The 17,064-nt window shown below is 38.3% G+C and overlaps 1 protein-coding gene across 1 annotated transcript; it reads left to right on the top strand.

Moving 5' to 3' along the window:
* Positions 1–1,663: 1,663 nt before the first annotated feature.
* On the top strand, positions 1,664–16,939 carry pkp3a (plakophilin 3a). Its single transcript, XM_020935319.2, is given in 15 exon segments — positions 1,664–1,730; positions 5,402–5,579; positions 8,659–8,753; positions 9,152–9,894; positions 10,444–10,567; positions 11,037–11,188; positions 11,190–11,239; positions 11,687–11,861; positions 12,191–12,308; positions 12,393–12,557; positions 12,913–13,092; positions 13,561–13,714; positions 14,569–14,764; positions 14,869–14,956; positions 15,938–16,939. Coding segments are annotated over 15 exon segments (2,481 nt in total). The 5' UTR covers positions 1,664–1,709; the 3' UTR covers positions 15,980–16,939.
* Positions 16,940–17,064: the final 125 nt, after the last annotated feature.

The following is a 17,064-nucleotide window of genomic DNA, read 5'->3' as shown; positions in this document are numbered from 1 at the left end:
TTATGGTTAAACCCTTTTCCTTCATTCTGGTATAATAAGTCTTGTGAATTGTGAATCGTCGTTTTGCACCTCATTTGGTAAGTGTGTGTTGATTACAGTTATAAAATGTGTTTTCATTTTTGAATTTTATAAGTTAGTCAGGTGCAATACTGCATGACTGACATCTTACAATAACAACAATATTCTTTAGGCCTCAAAGAGAAATTGAAACCTTGTGTAAAAATATGTGGTAATGAAAAAAAACTGAATAATTTTACCTCTGTCAAATTACAGTGATACCGGTATGATGCCAATAAAACAAGATTACCATGTATCACCCAATTTCTCTGCAAAACAAAGGTTCTGGGAGCCTCAACACTCACATTTTACAACCACACGGGGGCAGTGTAACGCAAGCACACTTTTTGTTCAATCAGCAGTCCTCGTGTGTCATGAGTACATTTAAAAAGTGATCAGACCTGTATTTCTGGTGCAGTTAAAGGGACACACCCTGCATGTGTTTGCTTTTGCCTCAGTAATGTCATGAGAACGGTGTACCATTGGCTCCAAACCAAATGTTTGCTAAACTCTGATGGACAAGATCTTTTGAGGACAAACATCTCTATTAGGGGTTTTTATGCTGATTTCAAAGTGCAAGAAGACAGTCTGATAATTTAACAAACTAACTGATCAGGCAACAAGGAAGGAGCCTTAGAGCAGTGTCATGTCAAGGTTAATACGATTACAGTATAAAGTCAGAGAATTACTACTGCTACTACTACTATTCTGAGAAAGACAAAGATATTCAATGTAAAGAAAAAATAGCAGAACTCACATTATCACTGTATTGAACTATAAAGACTACACTCACTCAGTACTGCACTAGTACAAGGTAAGTAGTTGTAATTTTTTGTGCTGGTTAACATTGTATACATTTACACAAATACATGTAATATAGTCTTATATTTCTCAAATTCTCACTAAGTACAGTCATCAAACTAAATCAACAGTACATATGTAGATGTAGCCTACTGTATTATTATTTTTTTAAATACTAAGTAGTTTAACGATTTTAAGTAAACAAGCCCAGACAGACAGGCCTAATGGATGTAATGAACTTCTTGCAACAGTTTAAATGCATATATCATCACCTAAAAGTATGCAAGAACAACATTCAAGGAACTCAAAAAGGAATAGCTACAACAGGTAACTCCGGGAGCAGACAAACATAAAGTGCGTCACTCTCGCCGTCTCACTTTCTCTCTCAGACCTACACGCCTTTGGGCTGACTTCTGTATCACGCATCACGTCTCAACATGGCCATGACTTCACCGTGACATCTGCTTACTTACCGTTTTATGAGTCATCACTGAAATGTTGCAAAATACATCTAAAATTCAAAATCTACACACACTACATGAACAACATTTTACACAAAACAGCATTTTAACAAAGTATATCAAAAATCAGCCACAATACATCTCAAAATCCCACTAGAAATCTACCTCCTTGGAGACATTCAGGTGTTAGGGATTTGGGAACACACCCTTTGCCATAGACCGATCTTTGACTCATCTCTTTGTTTCAAGAGCTCCCCATATTTACCTGCCATGGAAGGAACAATCAGAAAATTGGGCGGTAACTTTGCTCTAAGGATTTGATACACTATAATATCCCACCAGATCACTTCGCCCATCTGGCAAGTAGCAGCAAAGCAGGCAGAGGAGGACATGCAGAAGTCTAAGATAATGGTAGGTCATCTATTTGGTTTTATTCAAGTCTTATTATTAATTATTTGTGTGTTGGGTAAATATATTATAATGATGTGTGAATTTTTCATGTTTACTGTATTAAAATGTTGTAATATTATGCTGAAATAAGTGCGGCCTGGGGACACCGTTTAGGATGGTCATGTATTTCCTATAAATTTTTACTAGAAGGGGCACATAAAAAACTCGATATGTGTCCATACAAAATTATGTTAACAAGTGTGTTATAGCACTGTTGCATTATTTAAATATTAAATAAAATAAGGGAAGTTACCCAAATGTAGTAATGCTCCTGCAGTGTTTCATTTGAACTAGCATGAGGTCTGTATAGATGTTTTACACATAAACATTAATACCTTAATAATATCTTAATATTTTGTGTGTTATAATCCGTTGTCCATTATCTCCTTCAAGTAGGGTTCAAGTAGGCCCTTATGCGTGTTCTTAGACAAGACACTTCACACACCTCATCTGTAGCAGTGGTTTGTGAACGGAGTGAGTATGTCTGCAAGATGTCAAATCCAACAACACGACCACCACTACAGAGAGGGCTGAACATTTTTAGAAAAATATCTAAATGCAAAATTTCTGACAAATATTGCGGTTAGATTTGCAATTTATGGTTTAATAACAGAACTCTGTTTAAAGTTCACATTTTTAACATGTCCTGAAGAACTGGCAAGAAGGCTGAAATATGAATTGACAAATTGATATAAGAGTCTCCTTTTGGAACATGTTTGTACAGATCTAAACTACAGTGTTAGCCATTTTTATTCTTTTTATAATTTGGTACTTCAAAAATTGTAGCCTTTGTGATTTACTAATTATGACCATTCAAATCTAACTTTGATTTGATTGTGATTAACCTTGCAGCCCTACTTTGAAAGCCTGGAAAAAAAAAAAAAACATTTCCGCTTTAATAATTTGGGAGAAAAAATGACAGATGACAGTGGATGAGGTGCACAAATACATGACAGATGGGGCTGCTGCTTTAATGTTATTTTTATAATTCTATGCACTTATAGCAGGCATGTCCAAACTACGGCCCGTGGGCCAAATGCAGCCCTCGGACAAATTCTTATTGGCCCTCAGGCTTCCAGGTGATTTGGCCCAAATGACCTTGCATCAATTAAAAATGAACTTTTCACAGCAAGTTCTTTGAAAATCTACTCTGATAAAGCCAATATTGAAGTTTTAACGTGTGGTTTGAGGATTTTAGAGTGAATAACGACTGATGGCTCATTCTAAAGTGTTAAACATGCACATATTTCAATTATTCACTGTATTGAGCACCAGTCTACGGCCCTCGATCGGCCCTCTGCTTCATCTGTGTTTAGAAATGTGGCCCTTGATGAAAAAAGTTTGGACACCCCTGACTTATAGTATATGTTATTATGAAAGGTGAAGCAAATGGAACATGACTTGATAGTACAAAATGTAATTAACTTGACCCCATAATACTGCTGACTGTCCCTCTGTAGTGTAAAGACAGTCCCAAATTAGGGGAGGTGATTTGTTAATGAGGCTCTGATAAACATGATGGGGGTCACCAGGGGTCATGTTTTTAAATCAGCGGCAGCCACTGTAAACTTATTGACTTTGATTTGCAAGAACCTGTGCTGCTCCTCTGGGAAATTACTGACTGATTGAATAACTGAAATTGCAGCTAAACACAAAATGTTTAGCTCTTCTGATTTTACTAATTAATTCTGGAAATAAACAAGAGGCGCTGGATGAAGTCTGGGAACTGCAAGTTGTACTGTGTAGACTTGTGCTTGTACACATAAATATAATAACTGGTAATGTACTAACTGATAGCAGGTAATAGGGCTGGTACTCTCACACTGCATACCATACCTCGGGAGCAAGGTGACTCATAGTTGCTAAGCTCAAATAAAACAGACCAGAAAATACTAAGGTGTGGCTATATAATAAAAGAGGGAGCTTTGACACACCTTGTAACAGTACTTCACTTGCACTTCGTCATTTGCAAGATTTAAAATTTACTTTAAAAATCTGTGCCTGGGTAATTGTTGTTTAAAGGTGCATTATGTAACATTTCAAAAATACTCAAAAATACCTTATAAAAGCAAGATCGCCTCTCTATGGATATGACCTGTAACTTGGCCTGCTGATCTCACCGGTTTGTCTCCATGGAGAGAGATACATTTAATACCATGCTGTGGAATATTCAAGGCAAAGCAATCTCCATGGAGACAAGCTGTTGATGAACACTCCAGAAGTTAGACAGTGCACCTTAAATGGCATGCATGGTAATCAGGGTTGTGTGGTGTTGTGTTTTTGCTGTATGTGCCAAATGAGCTCTGTGTGCGTGGAAATGAATTTCCCCTCAGGGACAATAAAAGTCAAAAGTCTAGGGCTGGGTATCATTGAGAAGTTGCCGATACGATACATACCTCTATACATAGGCCACGATACGATACATATCTCTTTCTGTTTGATATAATATATGTCAAAACAATTCAATACCGTTCAACAAAAAATAATGGCTAAATCATGGCCGTAATACTAAAAGTCTTTGTTAAACCACTTCTTGCGCAAAGTTCAAATGAAACAGTCCCATTTTAATCATTAAACCGGGGAAAATGTCAAATGTGTTGCATGAACGAGTTTCTTTTCTCCAAACAAGCAACAAAACTGTAGTACTGTAACAAAATAATTTAGTAAAATATACCAAACAATACTCTTGGCAATATAGCGATACAGCAGTCCCCGATATGGATACTGTATCATCACATTAAATGATAGGATATGTTGATATTTCGATATTTTTGCGCTACCCTAATGGTAATTCGATTGTTAAATATAGGCAAAAGATTCCTTTTGATTTAATGTAAAAAGTTGATCAACTACTGAATTGTTTAGTTTAGTTTTGTTATCATTTGCAATAGATCCTTGATAAATTTATTTCTAAAGAATCAAATTATTAAAGATTACTAAAATACTAAAGAATTTTATACCAGCTGTTCACATAATCTCCCAAAATGTTCAACACATTGTAATGGACTGGAATCCCAATTATAACATAAATCTTCCATGCTTTCGTCCATCCAGGTATTTCAGTCCAATAGCAAAGCATAAAATAAAATATGGTATGGCATTAAACCTATTAATCTCCATGGAGACAAGGTTACAGGCAAGATTACTTAACATCACCGGATACAAGCATGGACAATGAAAGCTTACGTAGTGCACGCTGAATTTGCATAAATGCACAATATGATAATACTCCAGTAATCTTGACCAAAACTGTTTCAAGATCAGTTAGACCCTGAAACCAGCACTGCAGTTGCGCATTGCTCCAGTAAAGTTACAGATGGACTAAATGTAGAGGACAGGACAGATATATGACATACATTTTCCATAAAGGGGGCACTTAAATTAATGTTAACAGCATAAACTGAAGTCAACTGAACACTTAGGCGCAGCTCACCTGTGCGTCAGGTGCCGTGCGCGCGTCACTGAGACCCCGCCTCCGTCTGTGGTGCCGTGCGCTTTGTGTCAGAGTCCTGTCTGCCACGAAGCGGGATACAAACAACAACCTGCTTCGACCTCTGTAGTTTCACACGGAAAGTTTCGATTCAACAATGCACGCTGTAAGCTCAGAGAATGTATTTTTGTCCGCCCTGCAGCCCAACACGTCGGTGACCACCTACGGGCTCCCGTCAGAGGTCCAGCTGGGCAATGGGAACTCCATGACGGACGAAGTCGCACGGGCGAAACGAGTTCAGCAGCAGGTCCAGATGAGACTGGCGGAGAAGTCCACACTTCCGCGTCAGAATGGGTCCGCAGCTCACTACGCCATGTCAGGTTAGTGTGTGCTTTTTTTTTTTTTTTTTTTTTTCCTTTCTTTTTGGTTGGTTTGTTTGTTTTTGTTTTCTTTATTTTTTTACGGGAAAATAGACCCTATGGTTGTTTTCATTTTACAATATCCAGCAGGTGTCATTTTAGTTATAGGCCTATTACATGCTTTTGATACACAATATGTAAATGAAGCAATAAGCAATTAAAAGTTTTGTGGTGGTTTCATTTTAGAATATATGCCTTGCCCTAATATGTGTATTATATATTATATATTGTATATTATTAAGTTATATTAATGTATCAGTAAAATATAATTCATTAGTAAAAGTATAATTACTAAAATTACTAACTTGACTTATTTTATTCTTGTTTGTTAAGACTTGTATTTCATCCATCTATTAAAAATAGTCTAACTGACATTAATTATATTCTAATGAGATGTCTTTCCTACTTTTCCTGTCTAATTCTTCTTCATGTCTCTTGGTCTTGCATTATATGTGTGTCACATAGCTTACATGTTTTTTCTTGTTTGCTGATTTGCTTTTTTGTGTGCTGTGAAGTCATCTGCTCCTCTCCTCGGGTGGATATGTGTGGATATACCTGGCTACATGAAAGGGTTAATGTTTAACACGCTACAACAAGTGCTGCTTTCATTGCAGTGTGCAGATAGCGGCAGAGCTGAAAGAGTCTCTCTGTGAGATTGAATGTCAGGTCTCTTAGTCAGTCCTTAAAGAGGTTCCAGACGGATACCTGAGAAATGACAGGGTCGTGAGAATCATCTGGTGTATCTTTAAAATGTCTGACTGACTTGGCTGATACTTCTCTTTCCTAAAGGTTATTCCCATGAAAACCTTTTCTTTGCTTTGACTATATATTGAATGCATTTTGCACCAGTCCATTCTATGTTAAATGGACATTCTTCCCGGCTCATAAGTCTCTGTGTTTTCTTACGAACTTTTAAGAAACAAGCTGGGCAGCTAAATGCTAGTTTCTTAGCTCAGTGGGAGAACTTGAAAAGCTTTTTCATTGCTTAGGAGTTTGCCTTTGGCAAGAAAGATGCCAACCTGAACATACATCATGCTCTTCGTCCACTAAAAATAATAAATGTAGTAGTATGTGTGTTTTTATTATTATTACAGCCACTATATTACTCAAAATCCCTTGCAGAAGTGTGTGCACATCTAGGCTGTTAGTATGCCCTTTTCCCTTGGGCTTTGCTGGAGGGTAGGCATCAAGTGATAAAATGTTGCTGTCTACTTTGTGAACCAGTACAACAGGAAAAAACAAACAGGGCCTCCTTTCTTTATAAGTACTGTAGCATTAGCCAAATCATCCACCAAAGCTACTCTTAAAGTGTGTTAGATAAGAGGCAACATACTCATGAGGAGGTCTCGGCAACAATGGTGTCCATAAAAACAAGTCTTAACAGATACAAGCGGCCTCATCCCATGACTGTGTAAATTTATGAGAACCACAGTTATTTTTTCAAAAGATAACAGAAGGAGAAAAATGTCCCATGTCCTGAGTGGAGCATGGGTGTGTACTTGTACTCTGCTCTCAGGTGTGGGACAGGGTGTGGCCGGGGTCGAACTGGGTTTGCGTCAAAGATCTGTCACTAACATTTTAACAACTAGTTTGGTGTGTTTTTCTTCATAAATGACACAACAAAACTCACAAAACACAGATATGTCAGGATTGAGACAGTGTCTATACCTGAGTAAATCGAAAAGGGTTGTGTCATGTAAGGATTGTGTCACTATGTTTTATTATGTTTTATTACATTTTATTACTCATGAATTATTCATTATGATGTGTATTCAATTATAGTAAGTCTGGCTTAAGTTTTCTATTATATGTTAAAGGGCATTGGTGACTATGGCATTGCATTTTTTTGACACTGTTGAAACAGTTTTATCAATAGTTTTACAGGTTAGCATTTTATTCTACATAGATGTGTATATAAATAAAGAGGAGTTCAGTTAATTTGTTATTTTTATATTCTATGTTCAATAAACAATACTTACATGCTTCATAGAAAGTGATCTGTGCATACTCTGATTTGACCTGGACATATGCTTTGATTAGAGCTGGGCAGTGGGCACATGCCTGATTTCTTTAGTGAATGAGATGTCAGTTGTCATTCTGATCTCCTCTGGATGTCTGTTCTTACACTTACTTGTCAGGTTGGCCACGTTTCTGGAGCATAGAGTAAAAGTTCACACAGTATCGGAAATCACAGTTGCAACATGTAATGCATATCTATGTATGTGTCTGTGAAGGTTACTCACAGAGTTGCAGCCTGAAACGTGACATCTGCTATTCAAAGCCATTCTCTCATTAGTCATTTAGAGAGGCGTGATCTGAGATTAAGGCCCACACGTGGTGATTAAATAGGTGTTTCTAAACACCTACTCTAAATTTTTCTGTCTGTGTTCTTTCAACTTTCAAGACTACTGATTTGAGTTTTTTTATGCTTGATCAATATAGAAATGTTAATCACAGTGTTAGCCCTGATTGAATTTCTTAGTTAGCAACTTTGACAAGACAAATTGTATTAGTCTGTAAGGGAAATTATTTGGACACAGTAGCTCAATCATTACGATATAATAACAAACATTTCAAAACTTATGAAAAATAGCAAAGACTGATTATATATAAATACATCTAGCCTATATAATTGTTGTTGTATATCTGGACATTGCTTAAGTTCACCTTTTAATAAAGCTTTAACAAATCTTTTACTCTTCTCACAGTCAGATACTATGGCTCAGTTTTTGCCTCATAAGTAAGTAAAGCCCAGCTCAGCAGCTGTTGACACAACAAACAACCCCATTTAGCCCTGAGACTTAACTTGAAAATGCATGGGACATTTCCATTTAGAAGAAGGCATTTATTTCAATCCAGTTATAAATTTCTCACCAGGTATTTTTAAAGTAAATGGGATCAGACACCATTTCTTTTCTCATTTTCTGACACTGTGATTTAAATGAGCCTTGTTTATGAGTCAACTAAAACACTGATACAAATATGTTTTTATTATACATACATGTACTGGATTTAAATGTCTCAATATGCTTCTTTTCAGACTACGGTGGTTCTTCCACGCTCAAATATCAGACATATCAACCAAACTTCACCTCCAAGTCCTCGTACATGTACGCAGGAGGATCCAGGACCATGGTGAGTCCTCCATCTTTATTATCGACATATTGACCTGTTGATCTGGTGTTAACCGCTTAGCCCCTGACCCTCTATGAGGTACAAATGTGTGGCATTTCTCAAAGACCTGCTATGAAATCACTCCAGAGTTTTCAGATTGAACCTCTACATTCTTCAGCGTTACTAGTTTAAACATTATATCACACGTTGGCACCATTTTCACCATATAAACTCATAACCTTTTTTTCAGCATAGTAATAATAGGCAGTAAGTTTGTGTCTTACACATAACATTATCAGATGTTGTTGAATGGTTACATTTATGACCTGACTTTTTAGATAAATTAACTGATAAAGTTTTCCCAGTACATGAATGCATTTGTGTGATTGCCCGGCTGATGTCCTTCTTTGTTTGGACAGGGTCCTCGTATTTCCCAGAGGACCGGCTTCAGCTCTCAGTCCGCTGGTGCAGATCTGGCGCAGTTACAGCGCATGAGCATTGGGGGGGGCGGGGCCGGTGGTGGGGGGTATTACAGAGAAGAAGTGAAGATGGCTAATATTCATGGACCCCCCCCTGGGATGCATAGGCCCCCAAATGATCTGGAGTCTGCCTCCTTGCACTCGATGCGGCTGGTCAACCCTTGGATACAGGATGACAGTGATGCAGTCAGTATGGCCTCAGACCGGGATGGTGTCTTTAACCGCCAGTACACTCAGAGTCAGAGTGCTATGAACGGATACCAGGTGCGGCAGGTTGGGACTCTCCCTGGCACCATGCGTAGATCCCTCAGTGGGACCCTGTCCCGAGGAGGGGGAGGCCTGATCATGGGAGAGTCAGAGATGGTCACTCATCAGAATTCATTTAAGGGGCCAGCACACCGCACCATCAGTAGGATTAACAACCGCAATAGGACCAGCATGAGCTCCATGAGCGGGACCATCCAGCGGCCCCTGTCTGTGGGAGGGGGCAGCGTAGGGGCTGACAGAGTGGACCGAGGCTTCATGGTATCATCAAACACCTCCTGTGGCTCTGGGGGACGCATGTTCCAAGGAGGTACTCTGCCTCGCACCATGTCCATCAAGAGCATCCACAGTGTGGGCAAAGGAGTGGACATCTACCACGGACAGAACGAGATGGGCATGAGTATAGGCAACCTCAGCGCGTAAGTCACCAGTGAAGATCATTTCATTTCAGCACCACTAAGACTTACAATCTGTCAAATCTGTGTCTCTCAACATTTTCAAATAGTTCCCTTTTGTGTGCCTGGGCACTTCTGGGATGCTGCATGGCACCAAAATAAGTAAACTACCTTAACTATAAAACTGTTGTAACAGTATGAAAACTACAGTTTTGAATGCTGCATACAATGGTACTAAGCTCTTTGTCATTATCGTCATACTGTAGTATCGAGGCATTCTCCTCTGGTGGAACATGTAGTGAATGAGCGGTGGATTTCCTAAGTGCTGTGGATTGGGAGGTGCTCTTTAGTGGCAGGACTGGTTTTGGGTGTGGCAGCTGAGTTTCAAGCCTCGCATTTCACACATCCCACAGACAAGCAAAGTCATAGGAAGAATGTTTGCACAAGAGACAAATTGATTGAAGGAATTTCTGTGATCCCCCTGTTTTCCTTCATTAAATGTATTATCTCCACTATTGCATAAGTATCTACTCATAAACTAATGTGTTGTCATGAATGTCCCTTTTTTGACAGTATCAACAATTTGGACATGCCCACAGCTATCATGAACCTGAGAGATCCAGACCCCAGTGTGCAGGTCATCGGAGCGGCCTACATTCAACACGAGTGCTACAATGATAATGATGCCAAAAATGAGGTACATGTGGTTAGCATCATTACACACTCAAACCCCACTGAGAAAACAGTCATAAATATTGTCTCGATATAATTATACCCAGATGTTTGCATGACTTCTGCACAGTTCAGTTTAACCAATGTGTCACTTGCTTTCTAGATACTGGAATATATTGCGTTGTAAATGCTTTACTTAGACCCTTGTTTGTTTTTTTTGTAGTGAATGTGTTGATTGAAAGAACAGGATGCAAAATAGATGCTGAACATAACTTATTTTAAGTTATGTAAGTTTTGGGCAATTTTATGATTGCTCATCAACAGTTAACCTTCAGTTTACCTTCTGTACAATATGACCCATTCACTTATTTTCACTCAGTAACCAATATAAGAATTATTAATTACACATTTTACCTTATGTGCTGTGCAACTTATAGCGAAAATACCACAGTTGTTTAAATTTTTGTTGTAATAAAACCTGATTCTGTTGCTAGGTCCGACATTACAAGGGCATACCTGAACTGGTAAAACTGTTCAACAGTGAGAACCAAGAGGTGCAGCGTTATGCCACTGGTGCGACTCGGAACCTCATCTTTGAAAACATGGAGAACAAGGTGGCACTGATCGAAGAGGGCGGCATCCCACAGCGTGGAGGCCCTGAAGGAACAGGACGATGAGCTCCACAAAAACATCACTGGTACAATATTAACTATTACACATAAACCATGGCATATTTAAATTTGAAGAAGTCTAAAGAGAAAAAAAGTGTAAGAAGTGAGTTATGATGTAGACTGACAGCAGAAAAAAGGAAAGTCAAGCAGTTCATAGCGCTACAGTTTGCAGGTTAGCACAGTAGCGCTGACAAAAGCAGGAGGTCTGAGCATAGGGGTGTGATAAGGGCCCCGAGGAGTGTGGGAGTTGTCTGGGCCTGTGGACCAACTGTACACGAGCCACTCCCTGTTATAAGTGAAAACCCAGTCACTCTTTCTATGACTTATTTCATCACAATATTTAGTAATTCAGTCATGTCACGTAAGGCAGTGTCAAAAGGCCACATGATAAATAAAGTGTTGCACTGTCCAAAATATACAAAGTGTTCACTGTGTTGTTTGGCGTAGCTAAAGGTTGTTTTTTTTTCCTTTAGGCATCTTCTGGAACCTGTCCTCCAAAGACAATCTGAAGGAGAAACTGGCCAAAGAGACCCTTCCTGAGCTGACAGAGCGAATCCTGATTCCTCTGTCCGGGGGTGAAAACGCTGAGACCATCCATCAGAGTCCCTCCGAGGCTGATATCTTCTACAATACCACAGGCTGTCTCAGGTACTGTGCAGAAAAAACATAAAAAATAGCCCCTAGTTGATGTTTGAAACTGTCCTCTTTTGAGCACGTTTTCCCATGAGCACATTTGCATAAGACTTGTTCTGGCAGGGCAGAGCGTGTGTCAGCTGCTGAAGGTAGAGCCACACCCAGGGCATCTTTTGTGTTGTGTTGCAGAAGCCATATTCAAATAATTAGTGTTAAATAAATAATAAAATCCTTGAAATATTGTCATAAAAATCTATATTGGATCCATTTTATTAGTGGTAATGGCACGCCTGAATACAATACAAACATAATAAAAACGGGCCATACATTTGATTTGTTTTCAGAAATCTTAGTTCTGTGAATGAGAAAACACGTCAGCAAATGAGAGAAACCAGGGGGCTTGTAGAGGCATTGGTGGGCTACATCAAGGCATCACTTGAAGATGGCAAGACTGAGGACAAAGTAAGATATTTTTGCACCCCTCTAAAATTATGTTCCCATGATTTGTTTTCTGTGCTAATTTTCTATAATGTGTTTTATATCCAGGGGGTAGAAAATGCTGTTTGCGTCCTGAGAAACTTGTCCTATCAGCTTTATAATGAGATGCCACCATCTGCCATGATGCGCCTGGAAGGGCCAACCAGAGCCCAGGACACAGGGAAAGCCGAGCCCATTGGCTGCTTCACACCACAGAGCAAGAAAGCCAAAAAGGTATGAGAATGAACAAGCAATCCTGTTCTTGTTTGGGAATTTATTAGGTCATATTTGACTGTATGCTCTGGAGTGTACAAAAGCTGAAACACACTTATGTGCTAAACTACATGCAGAACAATAAACACAGACACAAATATAAACAATACTGAAAAAGAATCATATATTTGCTGTTCAACTTTATAAACTTGGGATAAATTATTTTGAACATAGAGTTATTTTTATTTCAAAAGTGTCTTTTATCTTTTGTCAAAAGTGACAAAAGTGTCTAAGTCTTCATAGAAAATTATATAGCTCATAAGGTGTTTTTGTATACTGCATATACTGGTGTTCATACTCCCCTTTCTTCTGACAGAAGCAGGTGAATCTGTCCACTCTGTCGGAGGTCTCACGGGTCCCTAAAGGCATGGAGTGGCTGTGGCATCCTCAGATCGTGAACATTTACTGCCGAGTGCTGCGTCAGTGCGAGATCAACTCCACCACACGAGAGGCCGCAGCCGGAGCCCTTCAGAACATCACTGCAGGAGACAAACGGGTCAGTACCACCATCAGATAAAGACATACAACTAACTCAAAGTATGCTATAGTAAAATGTTCATAAAGCCAAGTTAAATCTTATTAAACCTTGGCTAAAGAGAAAATTAACCAAAACTGATAAACATGGCAATTGCATTACTACATTACTAAAAGGGGTAGTAAATGTCTAAACCAGGGGGTAAATTGTGTTTATTTCTTTTTTTAATCGGGGACAGAGCATAAAAACTATCAACCTACACATAAGAGGAAATATGTTTGCTAACTTCCACTTTCATTTTAAAGACAAGTTAAGATTGTGATAAACACTGTTGTAATTGAGTTGATTACCAGTGCCATTAACTGGAGGGAAATTATAGACTTCCAGAGGAAGTTTGAGTGCCACCAGTTGAAGAATCACTGAACTGAGGCATTTGGACAAAAATATGAAATTTGCTCTTACACCTAATTTCTTCTTTTCCTCTTGCAGTGGGCGTCAGTGTTGAGTCAGCTGGCTCTGGAGCAGGAGCGAGTGCTGCCCCTCTTGCTGGACCTCCTCAGGACCAACAATGACCTGGAGCTGAGGTCCATCACAGGCCTGCTCCGAAACCTGTCCCGCCACACCAGGGACAAGAATGACATGGGTGAGCCACAAACCTCAGTGAAGCTCAAATATCTGTAAAATCTACTCCTTGGGTCACTCTATTACTAGCGGACCAAATCAGGCCATTAAAAAAATGTGAACGGCATTCGACCAATCTCTGAAATATGTTAGATTTAGTTCTGGTTTACTCGTGGTTTAGTCCCAGTTTAATTCTGGATCAGTGCCCATTTGGCAGAGCACAGTTGGTAAAGCCAAAAGAAATTTCAATCAAATTTAGCAGCTGTTTTATAATCATTACTAAAATATATCTAGATATCTTGTGCAAGCCCACTTTACACACATTAAAAGTCAGCCCAGAGGCCACTAGTTCTGCTGTATTGTGCTAAATTGTATATAAAATTTTATAAATTAGAAAAATTTTTAAATTTATTTAAATTAGTCCATATATTAATTATACATACCATCCTACAAAAACAATGCTTTGGGAGCATAGACTTTCTAAAGAAATAGACTAAGGGAGTGTTACGTCGCCCATAGTGTGCAGCGCCAGGCAAAGGAAGCTCAAAAGGTTAGCTGTATAGAGGGAATTTAGAGCCGAGTTCTGTATTTGGAATAGGAATTTATTTACAGACAAACTAGTAAAATAAAAACACCAGGATCATGTAGAGTTGATTAATATGAAAATTTTAAGACCAAAATGACGAGACTCACTGCAGTAGTTACAGAGAAGGGTGACAATTTCTCAATGTAAAGTCAATGAGAACCAGAGTTGTTCACAAACTATTTGGAACGTGGCGGCTAGCGGGTTAGCTGTGTCCATTTATATACACAGTCTACGTATGGGACACTGATTACAACTGCTAAAATGAAACATGTATTTTATTGTATTTTTAGCTACAAAAGTGGTGAACAACTTAGTGACCAAGCTCCCTGTTGATGGGTATCAAAAAGAGCCGTCCAGTGAAGTTGTGGTAAACATTTGTGGAATCCTCAACAACCTGGTCACCAGCAGCTTCATGGCCGCCAGAGATGTCACCTTTTTTGACGGTTTGCCGAAACTGGTGGGCATCCGAAACAGCCATGACAACAGGTGAGTGTTGTACTACAAAATTAAATTAATTTATGTAGATTTAAAAAAAAAAAAAAAAAAAAAGGTTTTATATGTTTTTACTAAATTATAAATTTTTTGTTTAGTCCGGGGAAGACTAGAGCATCCAAAGCAGCAGCCACTGTCCTCAGTAACATGTTTCAATACAAGAAACTGCACAAAGACTACAAACAGGTACGAGTTAAATTTAAGTTTATTTCTTAATCACTGTAGAGAACAAATTGTTTATCTTTAGTATTTTGTTTTGACAATCCACACCCTTCCTCCCAAACAGCATTGCATTATGTAAGTATGTTGTTGAGCAAGACATTTTACCCACTTTTAAACTTTTACTGATTGTGACAAAATTAATATGAAGTTGTAAAGCCACTTTGTTTATAAAATCATGTATTGCTAGTTTTGTTGGTACAATTTTTATTTTGTTTATTATAGTAGCAGTATTATCTTGTTCTGTCTTAAATTACTTTACAGTTCAACAAGTTTATTTTATTGATAATCCTAAAATCCTAATCTTTGTAATTTTGGTCAGTTAAAGCTACCATTCATTAGTTTAGTGGCTGGCAGATGTGAAACCTGTTCGCCCCTCCACTCTCCCCTCACCTGGCCTTTGTTTGGAACTTCAGACTCACCTGTGGTCTCTAATACTCTTATGTCAGGCCAAAAGTCCTCTATATTTGCCCCACCTAAAGATTAGCAATACATGTGATTGATGTCATCCCTCTGCTCTTCCTTCGTCAATGGATTATTGCGTAAAAAAACTCCACTCTCCCCTTCACTTTCTCACTGTTGGTCTTTACACACCTAGTCATGCAGGTCGAGGTCTGGGCCAGGTCCCTCCCAAAGGCGCGGCACAAGTTTATATCCCAATGAGCAAGTCCTGACACTGAAAAAATGTGCTCCTGCTTGCATAGGGCTCTTAAACGAACAATCACACATTTAAGAAAACACATGTAAAGAGTATTATGTTCAGCAGCAGATAACATCAAGTAATTTCAGTTATTTGGTTAACCAATACATATAGCCTTCTGGAATGCTTCGAAGTGTTTCTAAAAAGATTTTTTTTTCTGTTTTTGTTTTAACTATTATTAAAACAAATATTGTTTATAGTTCTACTATTACTTGTTTATTTATTGTTGTTTACCTTGTGTTTTGCAGAAAGGGTTTTCCAGAGAGGATTTTACTGACAATAGCATCTGATGTGGTAAAGTATTTGGCTTCAGTAACACTTGATAAATGGAAGACATTTTTCCAGGTGTGTGGAAGTCAGTGAACTGTAATATTATAAATACACTGTTTTTATTATGGATGAGATTATAAGAACATTGTAATAATGGACTACAAATCCCAGAAGAAAATTACTTTTACTTTTTATTTTTTGGACTGGAGATTTATGGATCCCACTGTGGACTGCAAATGGACTTTGGTACCAAAGTGTGCACCTTAACTGTTTAATGTACTATTTTAGTTTAAACACAATGCATCTTGTTGTGGATATTTTACCATACTAACCTACTGATAAAAGTTTGGATTTTGTATCTCAAGAATGTTATCAGTTATCAATATTGTGTGTAAATACTATTTTAATACTGTGCTGAACACTGTACCTTTGTATTTTTTACATTCGGGTAAAGAGGTATGTTCATATTTGATGAGCATTTATTTTTGTACATGAAATTCTAACATTGAGTTATATATAATTTTTCTATAAAATAAAAATGACAAATCAGGATATGTTCTGACCATATGGGGTAAAGGTGGTGCTATGTGTTCTCATGTAATGTGCCTATACCAATCACTGTCAAACAAAACAGTTGTTTTTACATTCAAACTCCTTTGATGTGCCACTGTAATTGCTAGTCTACTGTGCTGTATGGGTGAAGGACTGCATTCCTTTGAAATAGTTTAATCTTTGCAAATACAATGTCTATTTAGAGTGCACTTTCTAATTGAGTGATCGCAGAGTGAAAGAAAGATGTTGTATTTCAAACCAGTATAAAATGTATTGAATGTATTGTTTTTACAGCATTTAGAGCACTGTGTCTGGCTGGTTACATGCTTTGTGTGTTGTTTTCATAATACTGGTTATTTGTAAGATTGTTGGATGTGAACAGACACATCATATGGATACTTTGACTTAATAAAGATGCAGAAACAAGACATCATTGAGTTTCCTATGCTGCTGCTGGTTACAATCTTAGTCTCACACGAAGTTGGTGAAATGGAGGCCGCTCCCAGTTTACATATTTTCTCCTGCTCAGACAAGAGCCATACCAGAACTTGCC

The sequence above is a fragment of the Boleophthalmus pectinirostris genome, unplaced genomic scaffold (assembly GCF_026225935.1).
Source record: "Boleophthalmus pectinirostris isolate CB_2022bp ecotype Guang Dong unplaced genomic scaffold, ASM2622593v1 HiC_scaffold_2, whole genome shotgun sequence".
Taxonomy (NCBI): Eukaryota; Metazoa; Chordata; class Actinopteri; order Gobiiformes; family Gobiidae; genus Boleophthalmus; species Boleophthalmus pectinirostris.
The sequence above is the reverse complement of the archived record's forward strand: the minus strand, read 5'-3'. Positions and strand labels throughout refer to the sequence as shown.